The sequence below is a fragment of the Geotrypetes seraphini genome, chromosome 3 (assembly GCF_902459505.1).
Source record: "Geotrypetes seraphini chromosome 3, aGeoSer1.1, whole genome shotgun sequence".
Taxonomy (NCBI): domain Eukaryota; kingdom Metazoa; phylum Chordata; class Amphibia; order Gymnophiona; family Dermophiidae; genus Geotrypetes; species Geotrypetes seraphini.
In genome coordinates this window covers 138,843,513-138,859,794 of record NC_047086.1, presented here as the reverse complement: position 1 = coordinate 138,859,794, position 16,282 = coordinate 138,843,513, and the positions used below count along the sequence as shown (strand labels likewise).

General features: G+C 46.8%; 1 protein-coding gene across 1 annotated transcript in view; it reads right to left on the bottom strand.

Annotated features, from left to right (window-relative positions):
• AGBL5 (ATP/GTP binding protein like 5) overlaps nucleotides 1-16,282 on the bottom strand; it is a 327,772-nt gene that overhangs the window by 258,436 nt on the left and 53,054 nt on the right. The window contains 1 exon segment of the mRNA XM_033939734.1: nucleotides 5,840-6,003. Within this exon segment, the coding sequence (XP_033795625.1) occupies nucleotides 5,840-6,003 (164 nt within the window).

Sequence of the window (16,282 nt, the reverse complement as noted above, 5' to 3'; positions counted from 1 at the left end):
TTTGGGAAGATTGATCTCGAACCCCAGAAGTTGTAGAAACAGGATGGTTTGGTTGGTGGCCAGGAGCACTGTCTGAGATGAATTGAGGAAAGACTTGAAGGTGGTGAGAGCGTAGAAAGGCAGCTACCACAATCAGACATTTGGTGAACACTCTTGGAGAGGAGGCAAGACCGAAGGGTAGTACCTTGTATTGGTAATGACAACGGTTGATCATGAAGCGGAGGTACTGTCTGGAGGTCAGATTGACCGGTATGTGAGTGTATGCCTCTTTGAGATCGAGGGAGCATAGCCATTCGTTTTGATTGAGAAGAGGATAAAGCGTGGCTAAAGACAGCATCTTGAATTTCTCTTTGACCAAACATTTGTTGAGATCGCGAAGATCTAGAATCGGTCTGAGGTCTCCTGTCTTTTTGGGGACCAGAAAGTAACGGAAGTAGAATCCCTGCCCCTTTTGTTCTGGAGGAACTTCCTCTATAGCGTTCAGAAGGAGGAGGGATTGAACCTCCTGAAGAAGGAGGGAAGACTGAGGAGAGTTCAAAGCAGACTCTTTTGGTAGACTTGGGACCGGGAGGTTCTGAAAGTTGAGAGAGTAGCCGTGGTGGTTGATGTTGAGGACCCATTGGTTCGAAGTGATAACTTCCCACCGGCTGAGGAAAAAAGAAAGACGACCTCCTATAGGTTGAGGTTGCAGGGAAGATGGTTGGACGCTGGCTATGCCCTGGAGAAGTAAGTCAAAAGGGCTGCGTGGATTTCTGTTGAGGAGGCGGCTTGGCAGGTTGTTGCTGTTGTGGTCTAGGTGTCTGCCGTTGCTGCTGACGCTGCCTTCTAGGTTGTTGTGGAGCTGACTGCAGAGGACGAGCTACATAACGGCGTTGATAGGCCGATTGTTGTCTGAAAGGCCGTGCCGGTGGCGGTTTCTTTTTTGTCTTGAGGAGAGTATCCCAGCGTGTTTCATGGGCGGAGAGCTTTTGGGTAGTTGAGTCCATAGACTCTCCAAACAGCTCATCCCCTAAGCACGGTGCATTAGCCAACCGGTCTTGATGGTTGACATCAAGCTCGGATACCCTCATCCAGGCAAGGCGGCGCATGGCCACAGACATAGCTGTTGCTCTAGAGGTAAGTTCAAAAGTATCGTAAATAGATCTTACCATAAACTTTCTTAGCTGGAAAAGTGAAGAAGAACATTGGCGAAAAGCCAGTCGTTTTCGCTCAGGAAGGTACTGCTCAAAAGAAGCCATGGTGGTAAGGAGATGCTTTAAATAGAATGAAAAATGAAAAGCATAGTTGCCAGATCTATTGGCGAGCATTGCATTCTGGTAAAGACGCTTACCAAATTTATCCATGGCTTTACCTTCACTGCCAGGAGGGACAGAAGCATAAACACTAGCTCCTGAAGACTTTTTAAGTGTAGATTCCACAAGAAGGGACTCATGTGGAAGCTGGGGTTTGTCAAACCCTGGAATAGGAATGACTTTGTATAGAGAGTCCAATTTGCGGGGAGCTCCCGGGATAGTAAGAGGAGTCTCTAGATTTTTGTAAAAAGTTTCCCTCAGGATGTCATGAAGAGGGAGTTTCAAAAATTCCTTTGGAGGCTGGTCAAAGTCAAGGGCATCAAGAAAGGCTTTAGACTTTTTAGACTCAGCCTCCAAAGGAATGGAAAGAGACTCACACATGTCTTTTAAAAAGGAAGAAAAAGACAAAGAGTCATGCTTGGAGGATGGGTCAGGAACAACAGGATCATCCTCATCCGAAGAACACTCACCCTCTGATAGAAAAGGTTCTTCGGAATCACCCCACAGATCAGGGTCCCTAATATGGGAACTACAGTCCCGAGACTCAGGGGTGGATGGTTCCAAGTGTCGGGACTTGCGCAGTGACTTACCAGACCTCATCGATGTGGTACCGGGAGAAGTCACCGGTCGCATCGGTGCCGAAGTTTGTACCGACTGGTGGTGGGATGTCGGCTCCGGTGCGAGGAGTGGCATCGACACCGATGAGGCCGAGTGTACCGGTACCGAAACAGTAGATGCAGACAATACAGGCTGTTCCACTGCCAGTACCGGTGGCTCAGTACGGACCGGCACCGGGAGATTCGGAGCCAAGATAGCTGGAAGGAGTTGTTGTAATTGCTCCTTAAGCTGCACTTGGAGGATGGCCGCTATGCGATCATCTAATGAAGGCACCGGTACCGCCTTTTTCTTTTGCAGTACCTGCGGTGCCGCTCTACACCCCGGAGATGAGGAGCCCAATGTCGAGGGACTCACCTCAATAGGGGCGGAGCGCTTCCGCTGGCGCCTCAAGGTCGGCAGGACTGGACTCGCTGCAATCGAGACCGGAGGACGCTCCAGCGGGGAAGGCTTCTTAGCCGGCTTATCTGGGTGTTGCGACGCCGGCGCGGTGTCACGCGGTGTCGATGAGGTAGGTGCCAACTGTACCGGAGCCGATACCGGTGTCGATGTCACGGGATCGGACATCTCAGTACCGAAAAGTAATCGTTGTTGAATTTCACGATATTTTAAAGTACGTTTTTTCAACGTGGCACAGCGGGTGCAGGTGGACGCCTGATGCTCCGGACCCAGACACTGTAGGCACCAGTTGTGCGGGTCCATAAGGGAGTTAGGCCGTGCACACCGCTGGCACTTTTTGAACCCTGGCTGAGGGGGCATGAAAGGAAAAACGGCTTCCGCCAAATCGAAGGCCGAGGCCTCGATGGTGGCAGAAGGCCCCGCCGGGGAAAAACCAAAAATGAAGAAAAAAAATACAAAGTTTTTTTTTTTTTTTTTTACAAAAATAAAAGAAAAGAAAAGAGGCAATAGAGCCAAAGGGTTTTCGCGAGCGGGAAGGCGTGGAGAAAAATTTTCAACGGCCGTTGAAAAACGCGTCTTCTTAGCTCCGTGGAAACTAAGAAACTGGGGACCGCGCGCCTGTGTCGGGCGGGAAGGCACTCGCGCATGCGCGGTGCGGCCTCTAGAACTTTCCAAGTTCTTAGAGTGCAATCACTCTAAAAGTGTCCGTACCGGGGCTCCGTCGGTGCCGTCACCCTTCAGTCAAGAATATGCTGCCTGCTTGTCCTGGGATAAAATTAGGCTATCCACTAGGGGGAGCCGGTAGGTCCAAGACTTGCCTGCTGGCAGATATCCAGGTCACCACCGGGGGAGCCCAAGAGCTGTGCAAGCACCTGCTGACTCAGCTAGATCAGGGTGGGGCCCTGCTCTAGAAAAGCCAGCAGTTTGGGAGAAACAATTAGGCAGGCTAGGGAGAAGGATAAGGTTTCTCTCCCACAATGACCCCGCCTGGTCCAGGCAGAGGTGAGACCAGTACACCCATGGAGGGAATTGAGGCTGGCGACTCATTGGATCTACAACTTCCGGATGAAGAAACTGCTATGGAGTTGCAAGAGAGTCTGCCTGTGGAATTTGGTGAAGATCCTGTACCGATGGAGGTTGGATTTGTTACCAGGTGCCAGTAATGATTTTCTACACTGGGAGTTTGTTTGGACTTTCTGTTTTTGAACTCTGCATTTTGTGTTTGAATATTTGAAGCTAAGAGTGTTTATTTTGGGTGAAGTTTGCTAACCCCCTGGGAGGGAATTTTTGATAGCTGTTTGAAAAGCTGTTGTTGTAAGGCAAACCTAGGACACTCTTTATTTCCCAGCAGTGCTCCAAAGGCTGCTGGAGGCTTCTGTTTTGGGAACTGTGAACTGTGCACATAACTGAGCAGAGATCTTTTATTGCTGGTATTATAACGTGCTTGGGGAGCAGGCTGAGAGCTCACCAAGCCAATAAGCTCTGAGGAGAGCAAAAGCTCAGGAACATTATTATTCTTTATTGGAAAGAAAGAAACCTGAGCTACTATTTTGTTTTGGTATTTTGGTTTCTGCCTTTTGATTCTGTTTGCAAAGATCATTATCCATTTTTGCTTGTGCCATTCTTGACTTTATTTTGGGAGTAAAACTTATATTATTATACAACTGGAGTGGTGTTTTGCTAAGTTCCTCTGAATACTCCAATCCTGCAGGGTGACTCCAGTCCGGGTCACACGTCAGTGCACTTCTTATGTTTAACTGCTAGGGGTGCTGCTGAGTCCCGATCTCGGACTGCCCAGTGGTTACAGTGTAAGTACAGTGGTACCTTGGTTTAAGAGCATAATTCATTCCAGAAGCATGCTCTTAAACCAAAACACTCGTATATCAAAGCAACTTTCCCCATAGAAGATAATGGAAACTTGAACAATTCGTTCCACCAACCCCCTCCCCCAAGGCTACCGGCGCTGCTCCATCACCCCCTCCCCCCGCTCTAACTGGCATCGCACCCCCCCGAACCGCCATCGCAACCCTCCCACCCACCCCCCGCGAACGCCCCCCCCCCCGAGAACCACAAAGCACCCCCGTGCTGAAAGCGGCATCTGCCCACCCTTCCTCCCAAGCACGGTCCTTACCCCTTCTGCTCAATGTAAGGGTGAATGCGAGCTCCCGCCTCTTGCCTGGGCTGGGCCTTGAGCATCTGCGCATGCTCAAGGCCTTCTGGCTCTCATTCTCTCAGAGATCTCGTTCTCTAATAAAAATAGTACACATTTAGGGCTCCTTTTACTAAGCTGTGATAGCGGTTTTAGCGCAGAACTGCCGCACACGCTAGACGCTAACGTCAGCATTGAGCTGGCGTTAGTTTTCCTGCGTAGCGTGGGGATTTGTGCGCACGCTAAAAACGCTAGCACACCTTAGTAAAAGAGGGGGTTAATTTTCCCCGTCACCAAATTTCCTCATCCAGCCCCACCCGGCTACTTTTTCATGCCACCCGGCTGGAAAAAATTTCTGGGGAGAACACTGCAGACATTATATATTTCTTCTTTGAACAATTCTCACATATGTTCAACATATGGTTCTTTGTCTAAATATTTGTCTGCTAAAGCTTCACATTAGTTTTATGTGAGTACTTGGAACTTCTTTGCATTCTGCTTGGCCTTCAGCTTATTAATGTTTTATTTGTAACTTCACTGGAAATGTCCAGTTAGCTCTTTTGTAATCAGCCTTGAACTGCAAGGTATAGGCGGAATAGAAATCCCTAATGTAATGTAATAATATACTTTGATTTTTGCACTCTTGAGCTTGATCTGGATATTTGCAGCTACTAGATAGAAATCATCAGCTCCTCTGAAGGACCTGACATTATGCAGTGATCTGAACCACCTTCCTCTGATTGCAAGGTAATCTATCTGGTTTTTGTACCACCCATAAGGTGACCAGCCATGTGACTTTATAAATATCTTTATGTGGGAACTTTGTGTCACTGATGACTAAGTATAAAATATACCAGTTGCCTTCAGAATACAATATAAAGGAGTAATGATTTGCATCAATTCTTGTATGGAATCATACCAGAATTTTTAAAAATAATATGTACCACACCAAATAGATCATTACGTTCTGAGAATTTAGCTTTACTGAAGACAAATGTTAACCCGAGGCTTGTGGAGACTGGTAAAAAATTTTTTGTTGTTGTGCAGGAGTTAAAATATGGTACTCCCTTGTGGGCCAAATACAAAATTATTGTGAAAAGGGTTTGTTTAGAAAATTACTCAAGACACAATTATTTGTAGATGCCTTTTTCTAGCTAATAATTCTCTTCTCTGGCATAGTTGATAAACTATTCATGATTTTCATTATATAAGCCATGGTATTAGTTTGTAGATATGATTTCTGAGGATTGTTTGTGTGTCTGTTTTATTATGTTTTTATAATATTATGTATGTAAATCATGTAAACCGTTTAGTTTTAAACGGTCTAGAAATTTTTAAAATAAATAAATACAGTTAATTAAGCAAATGGAAATAATCATGTTACCTTTTAGGAGACAAGTGTTTACAGTCTCCAAATCGATCATCCAATTTTTTCAGCATCTCTTGGCAATCCTCATATGAAAAAGGGTAGCAGAAAGCAAAATAGGTGGTGCCACGACAGTCAAGCAAACGATGAGTGAAGGACAGCACAAAGTTATTGTCTACCATCTGGGATGTGGATAAGGAGAGCAAGAAAATGACATAAAAATTATGCAGTGAACAAAGTAGGGGAGAACCAAAGAATTTCTAGCATGCAGGGATGAAAAACAACATGAATTATCACTGAGATGAAAGAGATACTCCAGTGATTTTTTTGATCATCCATCAGCTTAAAAACCCCAGCTTAGCATACATTTCTCCTGCCCCAGTTATAACCGATATACAGTGAATCCCTTTTATTTAAAAAATGCAGGCCTTGCTTGCAAGAGTAATTCTTCTAAATTAAGTATTATAGTGATCATATTGGGCCAGAGCAAAAAGTCTCTCTAGAAAAAACAATGTAGTGAGCAACAGATTTTTCTTTTTTTTAAGAGGTTGATATTGTTCTGGAACCTTTATTATTGGCTATTCAACAGGCAAAGAAGGTACAAGGTATTCCTTATGCAGGCCGGGAATACAAAGTCTCTGCTTATGCAGATGATATTTTGCTTCATTTAAGGAATCCTGAATTGACCATTCTAAATCCACATTTACTGGATTTGATAGACAGATTTGGAAAATTCTCTGGTTACAAAATTAACTGGAGTAAATCTGAGGTTCTTCCATTACATGTACATTGTACAAAAAGATTGTTTGATACATTTCTTTTTATTTGGAAGGAAGATGATATAAAATATTTAGGTATATGGATAAAAAGTACATTGGAAGAAACGATGAAAGTAAATGAAAAATCCTTATTGTTAAAGGTCACGGAAATGTGTGAGCAATGGAACCCTCTACATTTGTCTTGGTGGGGGAGAATTCAAACAGTCAAAATGATGATTTTGCCTGTGGTTTGTTACCAAATGGAAATGTTGCCAGTTTATTTTCAAGGGTCCTTTTACAAAAAGTTAAATAGTATTTTGACAAAATTTATTTGGCTTTGGAAAAATGTGAGAATTGCTCTAGTATCTTTACAAAAACCAATTGGGGAGGGGGGGTAAATTTTCCCAATTTTTATAGGTATCATCAAGCCTATATAATGCGTTAAGGTATGTATTGGATCCTCCCTGAGCTCATGGAGCATCTTCCAGACTTGTTATATTTAGAATGGAAAATTATGTCCCCGATGCAGCTATCTCATGTACTAAGTATCAGATTACCTAGATATGCTAAGGATAACATCATTTTATTGGATACATGGAAAACAATTAAATTTATTGACAAACTAACAGATGTTCCTATAATGAAATCTACTATGCAGTCCTTATGGTTAAATTCCAAGATTCAAATAGGCGGTGCTGGATCGCCTGGAAGAATTGGATGCAGGCAGGTATTCGGACATTAGATGATGTTATGTCTAATGGTAAACTGCTTGATCTTTCACATCTGCAACAATCATTTGGCATTTTAAAGTTTAAACAATATAGGTGGTTGCAGTTGAAGCAAGCTATTCAGAGTGGGTTCCCTGAATGGAAAAACTTAAAAACATATTGCAGCTTGCAGATCCTTTACTATCAAGACAGATCTAGTAGGACATCAGGCTGCTCAGTGATACAAATTGATTTCTGAATTTTTAAATAAGAAACCAAAAAATTGTCTTAGAGATATTTGGAGCATCGAGATAAAACAGTATATTTCTGTGTCTCAGCCACGAATTTGGACTTGGAGGTTGAAATGTACAGAGTCAGCATCTATAAGGCAAACATGGTTATTTTTATTACATAGGATTTTTTGAACCCCAGTTCGTTTGCAAAAATTAGATAGTTCCAAATCTAATTGATGCTGGCACTGTCAAGCTGATATAGTGACTTTAAATCAGTGGTTCCCAACCCTGTCCTGGAGGACCACCAGGCCAGTCGGGTTTTCAGGATAGCCCTAATGAATATGCATGGAGCAGATTTGCATGCCTGGCACCTCCACTATATGCAGATCTCTCTCATGCATGCATATTCATTAGGGTTATCCTGAAAACCCAACTGGCCTGATGGTCCTCCAGGACAGTGGTGGGAACCACTGCTTTAGATCATTTGTTATTTTTTTGTCCACTGATATTTAGTTTCTGGAAGTCAATCTGAGAACAAATAAATATTGTTTTAGAATCAGATATTCCCTTAACATATGAAGCCATAATTTGTGGTAGTATGTTACACGTTAAACATCCCCTTGATAAATATAAAAGCCGTCTTTTCCTGGTTTTGACTGGAATAGCTGTTTAATTGATCACAAAAAATTGGAAAAGTCACGATAGATTAAACTACACATTTTGGTGGACAAATGTATGTAATACATACAAATATGAGAAAATGAATGCAGAATGTTTGGGGTCCAGTGTTTCATTTAACAAAGTATGGAGTCCATTGGCTTTATTTGCTGCTTCACATTAATGGTTTCTGTATTTTTCTCTAAGTTTTTCCTTACACATCCGGGGTGGGGAGGGTGGGGGAGGGAGAGGTAACTGAGAAATTGATATTAATTCTTCATATCAATGTAATAAATAAAGTTGTCTTGTATTATTAATAATTGATAGAAGGGTGGGTGGGTAAAGTTATGGTTCTATATATTAATTGTATAAAATGGTGTAATCTCTGTAATATTTTTCTGTATTCAATCAAATGTACTACACTGTTGTAGTTTATAAAATAATAAAATTTCTATTAAAAAAAGAGGTTAAGTAAGACTACAGTAGTACATAACATCCTTATAACTATACCCTTCATACGCTGGGATTTACTATATAAACCCTTCCCCGAGTCATATCAGTTTCTCAAGCCAGTTTTTCTTCATAGAACTTGAAAAATGCTTAATACAGTGGTGCCTCACACAACGAACTTAATTGGTTCCAGGAGCAAGTTTGTTATGCGAAACGTTCGTTATGTGAAACGCGTTTTCCCATAAGAATACATGTAAAAAAAAATAATTCGTTCTGCAGCATAAAATATGCTAAGATGACATAAAAAAAGATAAATTTTTGGTTATTATTTTTATTTAGATACATCTAAAAACATAATTGTTTTTTAAAACAACACACATTTTTTAAATTTAAAGACAGACTAAGTAGAGTCTAATTTTACAGTGAGAGAGGGCAGAGTCTCAGCGGCAAAAACTGGGACTTAACTGTTCATTTTTTTTTTTTCTACCGTGTTTCCCCGATGATAAGGCAGGGCCATCAAATAAGACAGCCCCCCCTTTTTAGAAAAAAATGTAAAATAAGGCACCCCCCCCCGCAAATAAGCCACCCACCGATACCTGCGCTTACCCGAATCGGGTGGTACGGTGGGTGACTCCGTGTGGTCCCTGGCACCCCCGACACGATCGGGGCAAGAGGAAACTCAAGCCCTCTTGCCCCCCCGACTCCCCGACACGATCGGGGCAAGAGGGAGCCCAAGCCCTCTTGCCCCCCCGACTCCCCGACACGATCGGGGCAAGAGGGAGCCCAAGCCCTCTTGCCCCCCCCCGACTCCCCGACACGATCGGGGCAAGAGGGAGCCCAAGCCCTCTTGCCCCCCGTCTCCCCGACACGATCGGGGCAAGAGGGAGCCCAAGCCCTCTTGCCCCCCCGACTCCCCGACACGATCGGGGCAAGAGGGAGCCCAAGCCCTCTTGCCCCCCCCGACTCCCCGACACGATCGGGGCAAGAGGGAGCCCAAGCCCTCTTGCCCCCCGACTCCCCGACACGATCGGGGCAAGAGGGAGCCCAAGCCCTCTTGCCCCCCCCGACTCCCCGACACGATCGGGGCAAGAGGGAGCCCAAGCCCTCTTGCCCCGCCGATTCCCCAACTCCCCGACAATATCGGGCCAGGAGGGAGCCCAAGTCCTCCTGGCACTACATTACGGGCAGGAGGGATCCCAGGCCCTCCTGCCCTCGACGCAAACCCCCCTCCCCCCAACGACCGCCCCCCCCCAAGAACCTCCGATCGCCCCCCCAGCCGACCCGCGACCCCCCTGGCCGACCCCCACGACACCCCCAACCCCCTTCCCCGTACCTTTCTGTAGTTGGCCGGACAGACGGGAGCCAAACCCGCCTGTCCGGCAGGCAGCCAACGACGGAATGAGGCCGGATTGGCCCATCCGTCCCAAAGCTCCGCCTACTGGTGGGGCCTAAGGCGCCTGGGCCAATCAGAATAGGCCCGGGAGCCTTAGGTCCCTCCTGGGGGCAGGGCCTGAGGCACATGGTCGGGTTGGGCCCATGTGCCTCAGGCCCCGCCCCCAGGAGGGACCTAAGGCTCCCGGGCCTATTCTGATTGGCCCAGGCGCCTTAGGCCCCACCAGTAGGCGGAGCTTTGGGACGGATGGGCCAATCCGGCCTCATTCCGTCGTTGGCTGCCTGCCGGACAGGCGGGTTTGGCTCCCGTCTGTCCGGCCAACTACAGAAAGGTACGGGGAAGGGGGTTGGGGGTGTCGTGGGGGTCGGCCAGGGGGGTCGCGGGTCGGCTGGGGGGCGGTCGGAGGTTCTTGGGGGGGGCGGTCGTTGGGGGGAGGGGGGGTTTGCGTCGAGGGCAGGAGGGCCTGGGATCCCTCCTGCCCGTAATGTAGTGCAGGGTGGGGTTAGGGGGTCGCCGTGGCCAGGAGGACTTGGGCTCCCTCCTGGCCCGATCGTGTCGGGGAGTCGGGGGGGGCAAGAGGGCTTGGGCTCCCTCTTGCCCCGATCGGGTCGGGGAGTCGGGGGGGCAAGAGGGCTTGGGCTCCCTCTTGCCCCGATCGTGTCGGGGAGTCGGGGGGGCAAGAGGGCTTGGGCTCCCTCTTGCCCCGATCGTGTCGGGGAGTCGGGGGGCAAGAGGGCTTGGGCTCCCTCTTGCCCCGATCGTGTCGGGGAGTCGGGGGGGGGGGCAAGAGGGCTTGGGCTCCCTCTTGCCCCGATCGTGTCGGGGAGTCGGGGGGGGGCAAGAGGGAGCCAGGCGGAGAGAGGGCAGTTAAGCGCAGTGCCTGCGCGGAAGGATGCAGCTCGGGCGACTTCGTTGTGTGAAACGAAGTTCGTTGTACGAATCAAGACATAAAGTTCGTTGTGCGCAGCGTTCGCTGTGCGAGGCGTCCGTTATGCGAGGCACCACTGTACATGAATATTGGAAGATTAGGTTCTTAACTGGATAATCTTCTTTCTGTTAATACACATAAGAGTCTGTAGTCTAAGGCCCACTCTAAACAGTGTTATTATTTTAGGAACTGGTAGGTGCCAAGCTCAGTAAAAAAAAAAAAAAAAAGCCATTTAAACATTTTTAACTGAGTTTCAAGGCACCTACTGGTGCAGGAATCATGACACCATAGGCGCTTTAATTCGCCTAATGCCAGCAAGTGGCATTAGGTGGCCTAAAGCAGTATTCTTCAATCTTTTGACACCTATAGACTGGCAGAAATAAAATAATTATTTTGCGGACCGGCACAAGTCCGCGGACCGGCAGTTAAAGAACACTGGGCTAAGACGTGGGCCAGACTCCCCCATCTCTGCCCCAGACCCCGCCCCCATAATAGTTCTAATTGTAACACCATTTTTTCCATTCATTTTTCATATATACACACAATATAATCTTATTAACAACACATAATGGTTAACCACAAAATTAAACTACACAAAGCAGACTGTATGCTTCTCAATATTCATTCCTACCAGAACAAAGATAACCTCATGCAAATGGGACCAAAAACTAAAAGTACTAATATATACAAACACTCAAGACTCTGCATGAAGTTCAACCCCAGAGAAACAAATGCATTTCTTCCTGAACAGTGCAAAATACAGAGAGCAGATGTAAATCAATCACTAAATTCAAAAATAAAATCATTCCCCTAGCGTTGTTGTCTCCCTCCCTCCATGCCATGCCTTACCTTCTGGCCTGCTCCCGTCTGACCGTTTTATGCCACCCCTGGTGTTATCTTCGGGCCGGCTCCTTCTTCCTCAGTGCTGCAGTGCACAAAGCTGTGAGCAGCGGCTCCTTGTGCGTCCCACGCCTCATCTGGAAGCCTTCCCTCTCACGTTGTGATGTCAGAGAGAAGGCTTCCGGTTCAAGCGCAGGATGCTTGTAGGAGCCTCTGCCCACGGCTTTGTGCACTGCAGCACTGAGGAAGAGGGAGCCGGCCCAAAGACAACGCCGTGGACTGGCGGCTGAAGAATACTGTCTCGGGCCCGATGCATGTGTCAGCCCTGTGGACTGGCAGGAAATTTCTGCGGACCGACACCGGTCCACAGACAAGCGGTTGAAAAACACTGGCCTAAAGCACTTACGGAGGTGCAATTCACATCAAAGGTAGGTGCCAGAAATGTAGGCCTGGAAAAACCTGACCTACATTTCCAATGCCTACTTTTGTCAGAGGCACAATTCTGTAACCTCTCCATCACATGACTGACACACAATCAGCAGCAGCTTTAAGGTGGCCACCGATAATGGCACCAGTTAGATAATCCAGCCCTAGGTGAATATCCTCTGGTCATGAACTGTTGCAGAAGGATATCAATCATATCTTTCAGCTCCTTCTCCTTCACCAGCAGAGTATGGTGCCTTTTTCAGTTTGTACCAAAGCAATTGATATCCACTATAACAGAAGAAAGCAGAAGGAGGAGAGCACAGGAAACTTCCCAGAAACAATAGTACATTTCTTTTCTGCTCTGTAATTCATGAAAAATAACAATAGTTAACATGAACTACTAACATAGGTTTACCAGCAAACCACTCTGTTTGTGTGCAACTAACAAAGACATATGGAGTTCAGGCGCTCAACAAACTTATTGCTTTATTAGTCATATATGATTACATGTACTTCCAACTGACAGGAGAAAAACTCCAATTCTGGACTATAGATTTATCTGAGGCAGAAAGCAGGCACATTGAAAACTACAGGATTAGCCATACAGACTCCTATGTGTATTAACAGAAAGATGATTATCCAGGTAAGAACCTAATCTTCCATTTTGTTACATAAACATAGCAGTCTATTCTCTTGTTGATGTACCAAAGCAGTGGCAGACACCTAGGTTGGGACAAATGAGCTAGCCTGCAAGACCGAGAACCCAAAAGCAGCGTCCTCCTGACCACTACATCCACTCTACAGAATCTGGTAAAGATATGGAGAGAGTAGACCAAGTAGCTACTGTATAGATCTCTTTTTGAGGCACTGCTCCAGCCTCTACCCAGGAGGCTGCCACACTTCTAGTTGAATGAGCTTTGAGAGAAATAGGCGGATGTTTGCCACAGGCAATGTATGTCAATGAGATTGCTATACAAATCCATCTGGCAATAGACATCTTGGAAGCTAGTCTGACTGGTTAAAACAAAAGGATGATCACAAAGATGAAAGTCATTGGTCCGTTCTAAATAGTGGAGTAAAATTCTCTGTACGTCCAGTCTGCAATATTTTATCCTGCTTGGCCAAACCAGTCAACTGAAACACAGGTAGACAGTCCTGGGATGTCTTTACACTGCTTACTTTTTTGTTTCATCTCTGCAGCTCTCATGGCTATGGCTGACTTGACTTATATCACCCTAAATGTGGATGGTCATCACTCTTCCATTAAACGTAAGAAAGTGCTATCTTTTCTAAGGAGGGAGAGGAATCGGTAGCATCTCATCTCTAGCGAACATTCCAAATTGGTGAGAGATTGGGTGGGTGACGCTGTCTACTCTTCCTATAATTCTAGGCAGAGGGTGTCGCTATTCTCATCAATAAGACAATGGTGGTGGTTCAACACAAGACTATTGTGGACCCTCAGGGCCGTTTCGTCCTCTGGGCTGGCACCCTTCAGGATAGACCCGTGGTACTGTGCAATATCTATGGTCCAAATGTATACACTCACTCGTTCTTTTCCGCTGTGTTGACACATCTGCTGGCCTTGCCCAATTATGAACCCATTCTGGCAGGGGATTTTCACATTACTAGTGACCCTACGATAGACTGTAAACCTCCTAGGGTGGTGCGGGGAGACAACGAACGGATTGAACTTCTTGATGAGCGAGCTGGGTCTGATTGATGTATGGCGGGCTCACCACCCAGGGGAAGCAGACTTTACATTCTATTCCAGGGTGCACCATACTCATTCTAGTTTGGACTACATTCTGTTGCCCTCACAGTCCATTGGCTGGGTGGTGCGTACAAATATCCTTGATGTTCTCTTCAGCGACCACGCTGCCGTATCCCTCACTATGCACTGGCAGGGACCCGTTCATGATCGCATTTGGCGTCTTAATCCCACTCTTTAATTGGATAAAACTTTTCATGAATACCTTACGGTGGAATGGGATTTTTACTACCAAACCAATGCGGGAGGGGAGGTCTCAGATATCTTTTTTTGGGAAGCTGCTAAAGACTTTTTATGGGGACGGATCATCGCCTACACGGTAAAGCAGCGGCAACAACGTGATGTGGCTTTGATGTCTCTCACTTGGCAATTACGGTTATCTAGGACCGCCCTCCATGCCCAGCCATCGGCTGTGCATCGTGCGGCATACTTGAGCCTGCGTAAACAACTTGATACCATTTTCACCGAGCGAGCTATGTCTCACATTGATGTTTATAAGTTTCGGTTGTATCAGTAGGGTAATAAGGCGGGTAAATTATTGGCTAATTTGGTGTGGCCGTTTCGGAAGGCCACTCACATTTCTCGCATATGGGCGAGTAATCATGCTGTTCACACGGAGGAGACAGAGATACAGGACCAATTTGTTCGCTTCTATGGGCCGGGTCCTTATGATTTGGCAGCCCGTGATTCTTTTTTTAAAGATCTTACTTTACCTCAGGTGTCGGACCAACAGCTATGCACGTTAAATGCATCCATCTCGTGCGCTGAGATACACAGCACCATGGGGAAGTTGAAGCTGGCGAAGGCCCAGATCGGATGAGATGGGGCCTTAGTTTTATAGAATTCTGAAACCTCGGATCGCACCAGCACTGGCGGCCCTGTATGCTGACATGCAAAGTACGGGCCCCATTTTCCCTGCACAGAGTCATGCTCACGTGGTGGTCCTATCAAAGCCAGGGAAGGACCCGGAGTTGGTGGGATCCTACCGTCCTATCTCTTTACTGAACCAAGATATGAAACTTCTTACAGCGATTCTGGCGAGTAGGCTTACCCAGGTGATTCCCTCCCTGATACATGCTGACCAGGTTGGTTTCGTATTCGTACCGGGTCCTTAGGGAGGGTAGGGGTCGAGCTGGTGACGATCTTCTGGCTAGCTTGGATGCAGAAAAGGCCTTTGATAAGGTGATTTGGCCTTATCTTTTTTGGGTGGTCCAACAATTTGGTATCTCAGGACCCTTCCATCAGTGGATAACTTATCTTTACACATCTCCCACGGCCCAGCTACTTATTAATAAGCGTCGAACAACCTCGTTTTCACTTTGTAGGGTACGTGACAGGGTTGCCCCTTATCCCCGCTATTATTCATTTTATCCTTGGAGCCTGTAGCTCAAAAAATTCAGACCTGCCCTGATATCTCGGGCATTCAGGTGGGTAATGAGACCTGCAAAATTACTCTCTTTGCAGATTATATGTTGCTGTTTGTGAGTAAGGCTCGGGAATCGATCCCCCGCTTGACTACCCTTATTGGGAGGTTCGGTGCGTTCTCGGGGCTATATATCAACTTCAGTAAATCGGAGGCCCTACCTGTTGCCTCCCCATGCGCCTCACGCTCTGATCCAGCTTTCCCATTCCGGTGGGCTAGTGAGGAACTCAAGTATTTGGGCATTTTCCTTAGTGCAGATTGGCCTACGGTTTACCGTCATAACATCTCTGACCGGCTGAAAACCTTTCAGGACTACTGTGCCCGCTGGGGAGATTTGCCTCTATCTCTATCCAGTAGAATTGCTCTTGTGAAGATGGTTTTGCTCCCTAAGCTCCTCTATCCTCTCCAGATGATCCCTCTTTGGCTTAAGTCAGCGGATGAACATTCTTATTGGTCTATTATTGGATCATTCATTTTGCATAATAAGAGAGCACATATCAGCTGGCGGATGCTTATCCAGAGCCGTGATAGGGGGGGGTTGGCTTTGCCGGACCTTCGTTTGTACAATGTAGCCGCCCTGCTGCGCTGGGTTCACTGCAGAATCTCGCTTTGCCTCCAGGAGGCTTGTTTGATTCTTGGACGACCCCTTATCGCGCATTAGCATGCTTCTTGACTTGTTCCCTGTGGCGTCGTCCCCACATAGGTCTTGCCTCGGTTTGGTTATCTCCTTTACGCAGGGCGCTGCAGTGGTGGCGACGTCAGATTGGAGGGGGTCGGGATAACTGGGCCTTTCAGCTGATCAGCCACAGCCTTGACTTCCCTCCAGGGCTGGGACCGCTGGGGGGAGTTGAGATGTGGTTTGGTTCCTGTCGTTGTAT